This window comes from Rhincodon typus, chromosome 24 (assembly GCF_021869965.1).
Source record: "Rhincodon typus isolate 14 chromosome 24, sRhiTyp1.1, whole genome shotgun sequence".
NCBI lineage: Eukaryota > Metazoa > Chordata > Chondrichthyes > Orectolobiformes > Rhincodontidae > Rhincodon > Rhincodon typus.
In genome coordinates this window covers 46,537,100-46,551,442 of record NC_063355.1, presented here as the reverse complement: position 1 = coordinate 46,551,442, position 14,343 = coordinate 46,537,100, and the positions used below count along the sequence as shown (strand labels likewise).

The 14,343-nt window shown below is 42.7% G+C and overlaps 1 protein-coding gene across 1 annotated transcript in view; it reads left to right on the top strand.

Annotated features, from left to right (window-relative positions):
• LOC109926323 (V-type proton ATPase 116 kDa subunit a 2-like) overlaps positions 1 to 14,083 on the top strand; it is a 15,621-nt gene extending 1,538 nt beyond the window's left edge. The window contains exons 3-8 of the mRNA XM_048611766.1: positions 1,156 to 1,246; positions 8,383 to 8,483; positions 11,679 to 11,805; positions 12,089 to 12,171; positions 12,801 to 12,894; positions 13,856 to 14,083. Coding sequence (XP_048467723.1) covers positions 1,156 to 1,246; positions 8,383 to 8,483; positions 11,679 to 11,805; positions 12,089 to 12,171; positions 12,801 to 12,894; positions 13,856 to 14,083 — 724 coding nt within the window. The remainder of the gene's footprint in view (positions 1 to 1,155; positions 1,247 to 8,382; positions 8,484 to 11,678; positions 11,806 to 12,088; positions 12,172 to 12,800; positions 12,895 to 13,855) is intronic.
• The last annotated feature ends 260 nt before the right edge of the window (positions 14,084 to 14,343 follow it).

The following is a 14,343-nucleotide window of genomic DNA, read 5'->3' as shown; positions in this document are numbered from 1 at the left end:
TTCCCATTCCCATTCCCATTCCCATTCCCATTCCCATTCCCATTCCCATTCCCATTCCCATTCCCATTCAATATGATTGAGGCTGATCATCGACCTTAACTCCACTTCCCCACCAGCCCCCGTACCCCTTAATTCCCCACACCAAAGATTGAATATATTTAAGGCTGATATAGACAATGACTGAGACTCAACGATTCTCTTAGATAGGGAATTCTAAAGATTCATAATCCTTTGAATGAAGAAATTTCCCCTCATCTCAGCCCTTATTCTGAGACTGTGCCCCTCTTTTCCAAATTATTCATCTGGGAGCAATAACTTCTACCCTATCAAACCCTTTCAGAATCTTGGAGGTTTCAATGACATCACCTCATTCTTCTGAATGGCAATTGATATAGTTTCAATGTACTTAGCTTCCTATCCTTGCCCCTGGAATGTGAAAACTGCCCTATCTAATGAATCAGGGGTGTGTGTGTGTAGTTGGGTGAGGTCAGTTGTCAAAAGTGTGAGGGGTTGCGGATGGGTATAGCAGACAGTGGGATGTTGGGCCTGTAATCAGGCAGTGTCGGATTTGTTACCTCAATGTAAGTTGCAGATCTGGCAATCAGAAATCTTCATCAGGCAGTATGTAAATAAGTAGCTGGTTTCACAGAACGCATGATTGTTTTATAAGAACATAGAACCCCTACACTGTGGAAACAGGCCCTTTGGCCCAACAAGTCCACACCAAACCTCAGAGCATCCCAGCCAGACCCATCCCCCTGTAACCCACTAATCTACACATCCCTGAACACTATGGGCAATTTAGCACGGCCAATCCACCTAACCTGCACATCTTTGGACTGTGGGAGGAAACCGGAGCACCCAGAGGAAACCCACGCAGACACGGGGAGAATGTGCAAACTCCACACAGACAGTCGCCTGAGGGTGGAATCGAACCCGGGCCCCTGGTGCTGTGAGGCAGCAGTGCTAACCACTGGGCCACTGTGCCGCCCCACAGTCCTGTCATTAATCAATCAAATTATACTCTAAAACATGATTTAGAAGCTAATTTGTTTTGTTAAAAGAGGATGCTAATATGTAAATGATTATGTGTAAAATTGAGACTGGATCAAAGTTCTTTGCGAGTTCTAGATTTGATGAATACTTTTTTTTTAGGGATGATGATCTTCGTTACAATCAGTATCTAACCCTGGATCCCAATGTCACTGGAGTTTTCAAAGGGCCCTATCCATTTGGTATTGATCCGGTGAGTGTTCCAGTTGTAGATAATGTTGTGATTCATTGAACAGACTTGTACAATTAATGGAAAAAATGATCTAAGTAGTCTCTTAATCACACTCTGGATTGAGTCTGATTTCAGAATGGGATCAATCTAACTTGTCTCGAGTCTTGTTTTTAAGTGAGTATCACATGCAGACTTGAAAAGCTGGGGTTGTACTCCTTGGAGCAGAGGAGGTTTGATTGAGATTTTTATATACAGTGGCTAAAGGATCAATAACCAGAGCCACAGAATTTAGCTGATTGGCAAATGAACTGTAATTAACATGAGGAAAAGGTTTCTTTAAGCAATGAATGGTTAGGATTTAGAATGCACTATGTCAGAATGTAGTGGATATAGATTGAGAATAGTTTTAAAAGAACACTGATAAGTACTTAAAAGAGAAAGAAATGCATGGATTAGACCATAAGAAATAGGAGCAGGAGTCAGCCATTTGGCACCTAAAGCCTGCTCCACCATTCAATAGGATTGTAGCTGATGGAGTGCTGCATTATTGGAGGGTCAGTTAGATATATTTATTTTTAAAAACTTTGAATTTTCAAGTTATTATTCATCTTTCAGTCACATGGGTTCCACAGTGAATAGGCAAGTTGGATACAAAATTGACTTAGTCAGAAGACAGAGCAGTTGCAGAGGGGTGTTTTTCTGACTGGAGATCTGTGACCAGTGGCGCTCCGCAGGGATCAGTGCTGGGACCTCTTAAATGGTTTGGATGAAAGTGCAGGTGGTCTGATTAGTAAGTTTGCAGATGGCAAACTGGGTGGAATTGTGGATAATGAGGAAGGTTGTCAAAGGATACGATCAGCGGCGGGAGTCTGGGAGGAAGCGCGAGGGCACCCTGGGAACGTAAGCTTTTCGATTATAAAAGTCTTACCTCGCGTGACTCCATTTTTGGAGTGAGTAAGTGAGGTAATATATTTGGGCGGTTGCTTTACCCGAAACACTACCTAGGTAGTGTCTCCCATCCATCCTCCTCCTCTAACCCAAAAAAAAGGTTCTGAGCGCTGATTTGGTAAGGTTACTAGTTTTTTTTTTCAATAGTCCGTTTGGGAATTCAGAACAGTGGGAATGGATGTTAGGGCAGTTGCATGTTGCTCCTGTAGAATGTGGGAGGTAAGGGTCACCACTAGTGTCCCCACTGACTTCATCTGCGGGAAGTGCACCCAACTCCAGCTCCTCGGAAACCGCGTTAGGGAACTGGAGCTGGAGCTGGAGCTGGATGAACTTCGGATCGTTCAGGAGGCTGAGGGGGTAATTGAGAGGAGTTACAGGGAGGTAGTCACACCTCAGGTACAGGAAAAAGGTAGATGGGTTACAGTCAGGGGACGGAAAGGGAACAGGCAGACAGTGCAGGGATCCCCTGTGGCCGTTCCCCTCAAAAACAAGTATACCGTTTTGGATACTGTTGGGGGGGACGACTTACCAGGGGTAAGCCATGGGGTACAGGTCTCTGGCACGGAGTCTGTCCCTTTTGCTCAGAAGGGAAGGGGGGAGAGGAGGAGAGCATTAGTCATTGGGGACTCCATAGTTAGGGGGACAGATAGGAGATTCTGTGGGAATGTAAGAGACTCGTGGTTGGTGTGTTGCCTCCCAGGTGCCAGGGTCCGTGATGTCTTGGATCATGTTTTCGAGATCCTTAAGGGGGAGGGGGAGCAGCCCCAAGTCGTGGTCCACATAGGCACCAACGACATAGGTAGGAAGAGGGATGGGGATGTAAGGCAGAAATTCAAGGAGCTAGGATGGAAGCTTAGAGCTAGAACAAACAGAGTTGTTATCTCTGGTTTGTTACCCGTGCCACGTGCTAGCGAGGCGAGGAAGAGGGAGAGAGAGCAGTTGAACACGTGGCTACAGGGATGGTGCAGGAGGGAGGGATTCAGATACCTGGATAATTGGGGCTCATTCTGGGATAGGTGGGACCTCTACAAACGGGATGGTCTACACCTGAACCAGAGGGGTACCAATATCCTGGGGGGGAAATTTGCTAATGCTCTTAGGGAGGGTTTGAACTAATTCAGAGCGGGATGGGAACCTGAATTGTAGCTCCAGTGTACAGGAGGTTGAGAGTAGTGAGGTCATGAATAAGGTTTCAAGGTCACAGGAGTGTACTGGCAGGCAGGAAGGTGGTTTGAAGTGTGTCTACTTCAATGCCAGGAGCATCCGGAATAAGGTGGGTGAATTTGCAGCATGGGTTGGTACCTGGGACTTCGATGTTGTGGCCATTTCGGAGACATGGATAGAGCAGGGACAGGAATGGTTGTTGCAGGTTCCGGGGTTTAGATGCTTCAGTAAGATCAGGGAAGGTGGTAAAAGAGGGGGAGGTGTGGCATTGTTAGTCAAGGACAGTATTACAGTGGAAGAAAGGACGTTTGATGAGGACTCGTCTACTGAGGTAGTATGGGCTGAGGTTAGAAACCGGAAAGGAGAGGTCACCCTGTTGGGAGTTTTCTATAGGCCTCCGAAAAGTTCCAGAGATGTAGAGGAAAAGATTGCAAAGATGATTCTGGATAGGAGCGAAAGTAACAGGGTAGTTGTTATGGGGGACTTTAACTTTCCAAATATTGACTGGAAACGCTATAGTTTGAATACTTCAGATGGGTCAGTTTTTGTCCAATGTGTGCAGGAGGGTTTCCTGACACAGTATGTAGATAGGCCAACAAGAGGCGAGGCCACATTGGATTTGGTACTGGGTAATGAACCAGGCCAGGTGTTAGATTTGGAGGGAGGTGAGCACTTTGGTGATAGTGACCACAATTCGGTTATGTTTACGTTAGCGATGGAAAGGGATCGGTATACACCGCAGGGCAAGAGTTATAGCTGGGGGAAAGGCAATTATGAGGTGATTAGGCAAGATTTAGGATGCATAGGATGGAGAAGGAAACTGCAGGGGCTGGGCACAATTGAAATGTGGAGCTTGTTCAAGGAACAGCTACTGCGTGTCCTTGAGAAGTATGTACCTGTCAGGCAGGGAGGAAGTGGTCGAGCGAGGGAACCGTGGTTTACTAAAGAAGTTGAATCTCTTGTCAAGAGGAAGAAGGAGGCTTATGTAGAGATGAGGCGTGAAGGCTCAGTTAGGGCGCTTGAGAGTTACAAGTTAGCCAGGAAGGACCTAAAGAGAGAGCTAAGAAGAGCCAGGAGGGGACATGAGAAGTCTTTAGCAGGTAGGATCAAGGAAAACCCTAAAGCTTTCTATAGGTATGTCAGGAATAAAAGAATGACTAGAGTAAGATTAGGGCCAGTCAAGGACAGTAGTGGGAAGTTGTGCGTGGAGTCTGAAGAGATAGGAGAGGTGCTAAATGAATATTTTTCGTCAGTATTCACACAGGAAAAAGACAATGTTGTCGAGGAGAATACTGAGATACAGGCTATTAGACTAGACGGGATTGAGGTTCATAAGAAGGAGGTGTTAGCAATTCTGGAAGGTGTGAAAATAGTTAAGTCCCCTGAGCCGGATGGGATTTATCCTAGGATTCTCTGGGAAGCTAGAGTGAAGATTGCAGAGCCTTTGGCTTTGATCTTTATGTCGTCATTGTCTACAGGAATAGTGCCAGAAGACTGGAGACTAGCAAATGTTGTCCCCTTGTTCAAGAAGGGGAGTAGAGACAACCCTGGTAATTATAGACCAGTGAGCCTTACTTCGGTTGTGGGTAAAGTGTTGGAAAGGAATATAAGAGATAGGATTTATAATCATCTCGAAAGGAATAATTTGATTAGGGATAGTCAACACGGTTTTGTGAAGGGTAGGTTGTGCCTCACAAACCTTATTGAGTTCTTTGAGAAGGTGACCAAACAGTGGATGAGGGTAAAGCGGTTGATGTGGTGTATATGGATTTCAGTAAAGCGTTTGGTAAGGTTCCCCACGGTGGGCTATTGCAGAAAATACGGAGGCATGGGATTGAGGGTGATTTAGCGGTTTGGATCAGAAATTGGCTAGCTGTAAGAAGACAGAGGGTGGTGGTTGATGGGAAATGTTCATCCTGGAGTTCAGTTACTAGTGGTGTACCTCAAGGATCTGTTTTGGGGCCACTGCTGTTTGTTGTTTTTATAAATGACCTGGATGAGGGCGTAGAAGGATGGGTTAGTAAATTTGCGGATGACACCAAAGTCGGTGGAGTTGTGGATAGTGCGGAAGGATGTTGCAGGTTACAGAGGGACATAGATAAGCTGCAGAGCTGGGCTGAGAGGTGGCAAATGGAGTTTAATGCGGAAAAGTGTGAGGTGATTCACTTTGGAAGGAGTAACAGGAATACAGAGTACTGGGCTAATGGTAAGATTCTTGGTAGTGTGGATGAGCAGAGAGATCTCGGTGTCCATGTGCATAGATCCCTGAAAGTTGCCACCCAGGTTGATAGGGTTGTTAAGAAGGAGTACTGTGTGTTAGGTTTTATTTGTAGAGGGATTGAGTTTCGGAGCCATGAGGTCACGTTGCAGCTGTACAAAACGCTGGTGCGGCCGCAGTTGGAGTATTGCGTACGGTTCTGGTCACCACATTATAGGAAGGATGTGGAAGCAATGGAAAGGGTGCAGAGGAGATTTACCAGGATGTTGCCTGGTATGGAGGGAAAGTCTTATGAGGAAAGGCTGAGGACTTGAGGCTGTTTTCGTTAGAGAGAAGAAGGTTAAGAGGTGACTTCATAGAGACATACAAGATGATCAGAGGATTAGATAGGGTGGACAGTGGGAGCCTTTTTCCTTGGATGGTGATGCCTAGCACGAGGGGACATAGCTTTAAATTGAGGGGTGATAGATATAGGACAGATGTCAGAGGTAGGTTCTTTACTCAGAGAGTAGTGAGGGCATGGAATGCCCTGCCTGCAAAAGTAGTAGACTCGCCAACTTTAAGGGCATTTAAATGGTCATTGGATAAACATATGGATGATAATGGAATAGTTTAGGTTAGATGGGCTTCAGATTGGTTTCACAGGTCGGTGCAACATCGAGGGCCGAAGGGCCTGTACTGCGCTGTAATGTTCAATGTTCTAGGCTTGGAGGGCCGAAGGGCCTGTTCCTATGCTGTAATTTTCTTTGTTCTTTGTTACCTTGGATCCCATGTGTTTTAACCTTTTTAGCAGTCTGCCATGTGGGATATTGTCAAAGGCTTTGCTGAAATCCTTAGAAATTACATCAGCTGTTTTACCCTCATCTACACACCTGGTCACCACCTTAAAAAATTCAATCACATTTGTTTGGCATGACCTCCCTCTCTCAAAACCATGCTAAATATCCCCGACTAAATCTTGCCTCACTAAATGGAGATTAAGTCTCTCCTTCAGAATTTTCTCCGATAGTTTCCCTACCATGATGTGAGACTCTCTGGTGTTTAATTCCTTTGTTTAGCTCACAACCGGCTTGAAAAGTGGAATGGCATTAGATGTCCTGCAGCTCCCTGGCACCTCCCTTGTGGCCAGAGAGCAATTAAAAATATAGGTCAATTTCTTTTGTCTCCCGTAGCAGCCTGGGATACAACTGGATATACTGAGGGATTTGTCCACTTTTAAACCTGCCAGAACCCCAATACCTCCTCACTCCTGCTGCCAATCTGCTCAAGAACCTCACCATCCCTCATCCAGAATTTTGTATCGTTATCGTCCTCCTCAGTGAAGGCAGATATGAAGTGCTCATTTAACATTCCACCAACGTCTATGGTGCTACACACAGGTTGGCCCCTTGGTTATCCTCATTGATGTACAATGTCTTGGGAATTTTCCTAATCTTACCCACTAATATTTTTCATATCCCATCTTTACCTCTTAATTGCTTCCTTAAGATCCCCCCATGCATTTTCCATTCGCCAGTAGGACCTTTGCTGATTTGTTCCCATTCTACCTGCTAAAAGCCTGTCTTTCCTCCTTGTATAGTCCTGAATGTTCCTAGACATTCAGTGTTCTCTTGGCTTGTTGTTACTACATTTCACCCTAAATGGAGTATATTGGGCCTAAACTCTTATCAATTCCAATCTGAATGCACTACACCCCCTCTGCACTGCTGTAGATTTACTGACTGACATTGGGAATGAAGAGGTATTGGAGGTTTCTGCAAGCTTGAAAGTGGATAAGTCCAAATGCAGATTAGTTGTATCGCCGACTGCGATGGGAGAGGAGAAAGGAAATTACAGGGACTCAGACTTAAATTTTTAATTTCTCTTTTGCTACACTTAACGTGAAACAGTAAATTGGTTTCTCTGTCCACAGATGCTGCCAAATTTGCTGAGTTTCTCCAGCATTATTTTATGTTAGATTTCCAGCATCTGCAGTATTTTGCTTTTATGTTGGAAATTGGGTTTGTTTCTTCCTATAATCTGCATTTGAATTGATTCAGTATTGGAGCGAGAGTGGTATAATTTTAGATTTTTGCTAGCTCCTTGAGTCTTGCTGTATACACATAGTTTATAAGGAGTGAAGTGATTTGAATTTTAAATGGATGTTGGGATGTGATCGCTGTCTTTGTTAGGTCCTTGTTTTTCAGCAGTCTCCCTGGGTATAACTATAATACTAGTGAAAATTTCACAGCATACAAATGTTCTGGTTTACTGCTGTAACCAAAGAACCAGCCATAGTGAAAGATAGCTTTATTTTCTACATTACATAACTTATTTAGCTTGCATTCAAATCTTGATTCTGTTTGAGAAGAATCCTTGCTTTGAAAATAATCAGAATTACAATAGGAGTGTAAGATCTGAAACCATATCTTTGTAAAAATGGTAATAAAAACAGAAAATACAAAGTAGAGGTTGTCACTATCTGTAAAGGTTGCACATTCATTGATTTTTTTTTTTAAAGCACCCTTATGGAGAACATTGTTGGATTGGTTTAAAAATAAAACAGCTGGTGTACAGGCTGCAATGATGATGCAGTGTCAGCCTTTGAAATTAAAGTTACAAATCAGGACTTGCTCAAAAAAATGAGTTGTCCCCAAATCATTCTCTGCAACATGGGGCAGCTCCAGCCCAGTGTGGAAACTTCCCAATAGAATAGAAAGAATTCTGGCGAGTATCCATGACAGGGCCCAGTCTGTGGAAGAAGGGATGTCCTTTTGTCACATTGTTTTTTTTTTTCAACCGCACTATTCTTCTGAAGATCTTTGAAATGTTATTATTTTCTCTTTAGCTTGACCTTGCCACCCAGGCTCAATTTGAGGAATTTCCTTCGTTGGATAAAGAGCCACTAATGGATTATACAAATATGCAGCGACTAGGAGCCAAGTTAGGGTATGCCAGTGTACTTTATCTGTCAGCTATGTCACTCCTATTATCAAGAATCTCAAAAGCGTTGTATTATATAATGTGAATTTGTTTCAAATAGAAATAAAATGGAACCTCTACTGAAGTTAATAATGCTTTTGAGGAAAATGAGATAAACACGAGACAGAAATAAATAAACAGACAGGCTGGGATGAAGACGTAGCTGCCAAATGAAAGGAAGAGAAAGGAACAAGAGGCGTAGGACTGCAGCTTTTGGGGTTGGATCAGGTGAATCCCTGGAGGGTGTTTGAATGAGAGGATGAGCATTTACAGCTCAACTTATTGGGGTTTCAATGTAAACAAAACAACAACGTTGGAATCTAGGATTAAAATGTTGACTGGTCAGAATATGTGAACTATTCAACCTTGAATTCTTATCAGGTAATAGAGAATTTGAGCATTGCTGAAAAAGTTACTCATTTTGTCAAAGCTCTTCATCTTGGACTCATCGGGACAATTTGCAAGAATACCAAAGTACAGGGAAAACCATATTTAAACTGAATGGGAGGAGAATGCTGATTGGATAGCCAGTAATTTGATATGCTGTATTTTAGCACTTTAATCAAGTTTGCAAGGTAACCGAGTCGCTCTAACCCTATTGAAAGGTTGGTGGTAAAGGCAAGCTTATAGTGCATGAAACTATAGGAATCCCAATGTGTATATTGGGCGGTGAAGGTGGGTTGTGGTAGACAGTAATAGAGAGCCATCTGACCAATTTCTCAACAAGAACATCCAGTAAAGAGAACCCAGTCATCGCTAACTAGCACATTCTTCATAGCAATACCTCAATAAGTCAGATCTCACTTGCCAACAAATTTGCACACTCCTTTAATACAGTATGAATGTTGTTTTCTCTTTGTTTTGGAATTCTGGTAAATTGACCTGATAAATGCAAGATGAAAACCTTTGACAAAATTGTCAGAAACATTAGCTTTGAATCGTGAGTAGATTTACTTGGAGGCTGATGTAAAATCAACGCGGACAGGTGTGAGGATGGTTGTGGTGTGGGGCAGGGACTGTTAATGGCATTTTGGGTGAGCTGAATAGATAGAAGGCTGGACTGGAAAGTACTCCCACACTGTCTTCACTCTATAAAGACCAAGCACATTCCTGTGTTTATTTCGGCTTGAAGTAACATTGGAATTTCAGCTGCTGACTCTCCACATTATTTTAGATGATTTAAAGACAATTTTTTTTTATTATTTACTCATGGGACGTGGGCATTGCTTAGCTGTCCAGCAGTTATTGCCCCCGTCCCTAGTTGCCTCTTGAGAAAGTGGTGGTGAGCTGACTTCTTGAACTGCTGCAGTCTGTGTGCTGTAGATTGACCCACAATGCCCTTAGGGAGGGAATTCCAGGATCTTGATCCAAAATTGGTGATATTTCCATCAAAAATATTGGAGTGTTCTAAGGAAAGGTTACACTGGATTCAGAACATTAACTCTGTTTCTCTCTCCATTGATGTTGACTTTCTCCAGCACTTACTTTCCGGTTTTTAAGGGGTATGGACCAAACACAGGCATATACAGTTAGGCCACAGATTAGCCATAATCACATTGAATGTGGAAAAGGCTGAAAGGGCTGAATGGCCTACTCCTATTCCTATGTTCCTATTTTAGACTTTCAACAGTACAGCTACACAAAGGATTGCTAACACTATATGAATGAGAGACAGGCAGAAGAATAATAGCAGCACAGAATCCCATCAAGCCAGCTCCAAAGCTGCACGGTTGGTTTTAATGCTAAAATGCTTTATATTTAATACAAGGATCAGTAACATAGCCAGATCGTTAATATAAAACTGAAAATTGGTGGCTGAAAGTGAATATGGATTTTAAAAATGTTTTTAAAACTCTGACACTCCAAGTTTTTAAATCCAGCCCATGATTACACTGGCTAAGAGTAGGGAGCCTTTCTCACTATGTTGGGAGTGTCTAGATTCCCGTCCCACAACCAGAGTGACGATAAAGAAATTAAGAATTTCACGCTGGTGCTGTACTGCTCCTGGGGTTAGAGTACAGGGAGCTTTTACCTGGCCTAAGCTATCCATGACCTAGACCAACTTTAGCCTGTTCCACCATTCATTGTGATCATGGCTAATCTGTGGCCTAACTCCATATGCCTGTGTTTAGTCCATATCCCTTAAATTCATGAAATGGAGATTTATTTTGGAATTGAGGGAACAGCATATTGGGCAGGGAATCTGTCTAATTCCACTTCCAAATTGTTTGAAGCAAAGGATTTAAATTTGAGTTGCAATTATAAATCTGCTTAAGCAGCTGCCATAAATTGTTGGAATGTGGTGCAGAATTTTGTCAATCTGTCTGTGTTTGCTTCACCTGAAAAGTCTGTGTTTATTAAACAATTTTCATGTCAAGAAATTGGCTTGTTATCTGGAAGAAAAACAAAGTGCTGGAGAAAATGAGCATCTCCAGATTTAAGGTTCTGACTCCCAGAAGCTGTCCCCACTTATAAAAGGAACATAAATGAGAGGGCATGGATTTAATGCAAGGGTTATATGATTAAAAACTTTTTTCACCTAGTGGTTGTTAGGGTCGGGAGTGTACTGCCTGGAAATGTGGTGGAGCCAGTTCAAATGAAACAGGAGGGAATTGGATGATTATTTGGATAAAAATAGTGTGCAGGGATTTGGGGAATATAGAGGAAATTGGCAGTCGATAGTAGAACCAGTGCAGGCACGATGGGCTGAATGACCTTCTGTGTTGTAATGATTCTGTCATCCTCCAGGCTGTTGTCTGGAAGCACCCTCGTTCTTGTCTTATTTAAATGCAGTGTGTTAGACCAACAATTGTGTTAATACAACAGTCTCTGTGCTCTTTGGGTCTCTGGGGTATGAAGCTAATAAGAATGTAACAGTCACATGGTTCTGAGCAATGTGAGGTTTTACTTGTTACAGAAAAATCTAATTTCTTTATGCTTTAGAGATTGATCCCCATTTTGTTTCCTTTTACTGAGAATTGATTTGTAGCGATTGAATAGTCAAAGTCTCTGGGATTTTACTGTTTTTTTTGGATCCGACTTTTTTTAAAATTTAAATAGATATCATCTTATGGCAGTTGAGGTTGCTGTTTTAGAAACTGAATTCTGCTGTTTTTTCCGAGCCATTTGTCCAGCTCAGTTTCTGAAATACTCTCTCTGTAGGTTTATAGCTGGCATAATTCATCCATGGAAGATTGGACCTTTTGAGCGGATGCTGTGGAGAGTCTGTAAGGGTTATACGATCCTCACGTATGAAGAGTTAAATGTTGCTCTCGAGGATCCAGAGTGTGTGAGTATTGTCTGACATGGAATCTGTTCTATTCCTCCTCTCTCTCTCTTTCTCCCCCTTGCTCTCTCCCATGTCTCTCCCCTACTTCTCTCTCTCTCTTCCGCCTCTGTCTTTCTGCCACCTCTGAGGAAGGGAAATGTTAACTCTGATTTTTTTCTTCACAGGTGCTGCCAGACCTGCTGAGCTTTTCCAGCAACTTCTGTTTTTGTTCTCTCTTTCTCCTGCCTCTCTCTTTCATCCCCATCTTTCTCAAATATATTATTAATTTGTGTTTCTGATTTAGGGGGAAGATGTGAAATGGGTTGTGTTTTTAGTGTCGTACTGGGGTGAGCAGATTGGTCAGAAGGTGAAGAAGATATGCGATTGGTAAGAGAAAAAACTCTTGTTGAATATACAGAACAAAAGTGGTCATTCAGTCCCTGTGTGTGTCAGCTGTTTGGGATTAATTGCAAAGTTCTCTCAATCTCCCTCACTCTTCCCTGCAAATTCTTCATTTTCAGATATTTACCTAATTTAATTCTAATTTCAAAATGCTTTGAAGTGATACTCATCTTTCTCGATTCAACAACTTGAATAAACTCATCATAATCTAGCGCAGATCAGACAAATTCACTGAGCAGTAACTGAGTAACAGGGTTGTAGTGGTGCTCACTGATTATTACAAGCAGCAACTGTGATTCAGACAAGGTTTTCCCAGAAGGACAGTCTCCTGATCTCGGACAAGTGGAGCACTGTCTCTACACTAAGATTAACACTCCCTTCTGATGGAGCCATTGTGGGAAAGCCTCACACACCCTCTTGTGGTCAATTATGGTGCAGCATTGCTCACAGATTGGGATTCGAGCTGTTCGACTGTTCACTGCCAAAGAACTGGTCTGTGATGTACATGAAAACAAAAAGGATTGTGCTTACGTCTCTTTATGTAATGGTTGGGTGATACCTGTGTATACAAGTATTGGCATGACCCTATTCTAATTGAAATCCATTGCTTGCAGTTATCACTGCCATGTCTATCCTTACCCAAGTACAAACCAGGAGAGGGACGACATTGTTGCAGGACTCAACACTCGAATTCAGGATCTCCATACAGTACGTTGTTCTACATCCCCTCTGGGTTTGGGTTGGAATTTCAGTTTGCTCTTTGTTGATGTTACAAACTCTGCAAATTTCAAATGAAGCTTCTCATACATTAGAAACGGCTAGAGTTTGAGGAATTATAGTAGCCAGTTTGCAAGCTAACAGAATACAGATGGAGGGAATGAATGAATGATTTGATGCTCTATTTTTGGAGGAGGTGGTTGAAAGAGAGTCATTAACTTCAAATAGTGTGATGGTATGTGATCCAGTCAGATGGGCCTCGGTTTAATGTCTCATCTGAAAGACAACAATCCTGTATCACAACACTCATTATCACTGACACTCTGACAATGCAGTGTTCTCTCCGTACTGCCCTGGGGATGTTAGCCTCAAGCGTGTGTTGTGAGTCTGTAGTTAGAATCGAACTAATGACTATGCACAGTTATGGCTTCCTTGCCTTAACTAAGGGAAAATATATTTGCTTTGGGGGGTGGTTTCTGAACATTTGGAACTCTCTAACCCAGAGAGCTATGGGATGGTCAGCGTTTGATATCAGAGAGGGAAATATATTTGAATGCCAAGGGAATCGGGAAGCTAGTGATTGGATGGGAACCTGTAACGGAGGTAGATGATCAGCCATGATCTTATTGAATGAGGGACCAGACAGCTCGGATTGAATGGTCTATTCATGCTTCAGTTTCTTGCATCTTCCTGACTTGCTGATAAAAATGAAGCTCCTCTGAGACCCCCAGATCATAATTTAGGAGCCCAGGAATAGACATGGGCCATTCAGCCCCTCGAGCCTGTTCTACCATTCAGTGAGATCATGGCTGATCTGCGGCCTAACTCCATATACCTGCCTTTGGTCAATATTTATAAACAGAATTTATTATCAAATAGCTGTGAATTGTTTACATGGGGTGGGGGTTGAAATTCAGAAACCTTTCTTTTTCAAAACCCCTTCTTTCCTCAGGTACTGTACAGAACTGAGGAATATCTACAGCAAGTTCTGTGCAAGGCATCAGAATCCATCCACACATGGCTTATTCAGGTGAAGAAGATGAAGGCTATTTACCATATCCTGAACCTATGCAGTTTTGATGTCACCAATAAATGTCTAATTGCTGAGGTCTGGTGTCCGCTGGCTGATCTGGCCAAAGTTCGTCAAGCGTTGGAAGAAGGATCTGTGAGTGCTCCTTAATATTAAATCTTTGTTCATTGGCTGCAGACGGCCACAGTTTCCTGAATCAATGCAGCATGTTTGCTTTCAATTTGCTCAGCTGTCCTTTGTCGAGTTTTCTCCAATGCAGTCTGCTTCCCCACTCCTTGCCTGTGTCTTAAGGCTAAAGTTGACAATGACCAGTTTGAATTTTTGCAATTTCCACATCAGATATCCTTTTATCAATGTTTATTTGAGACCAATTTACGAAAGTCATTTGTTTTCACTCTGTTTTATGTCCT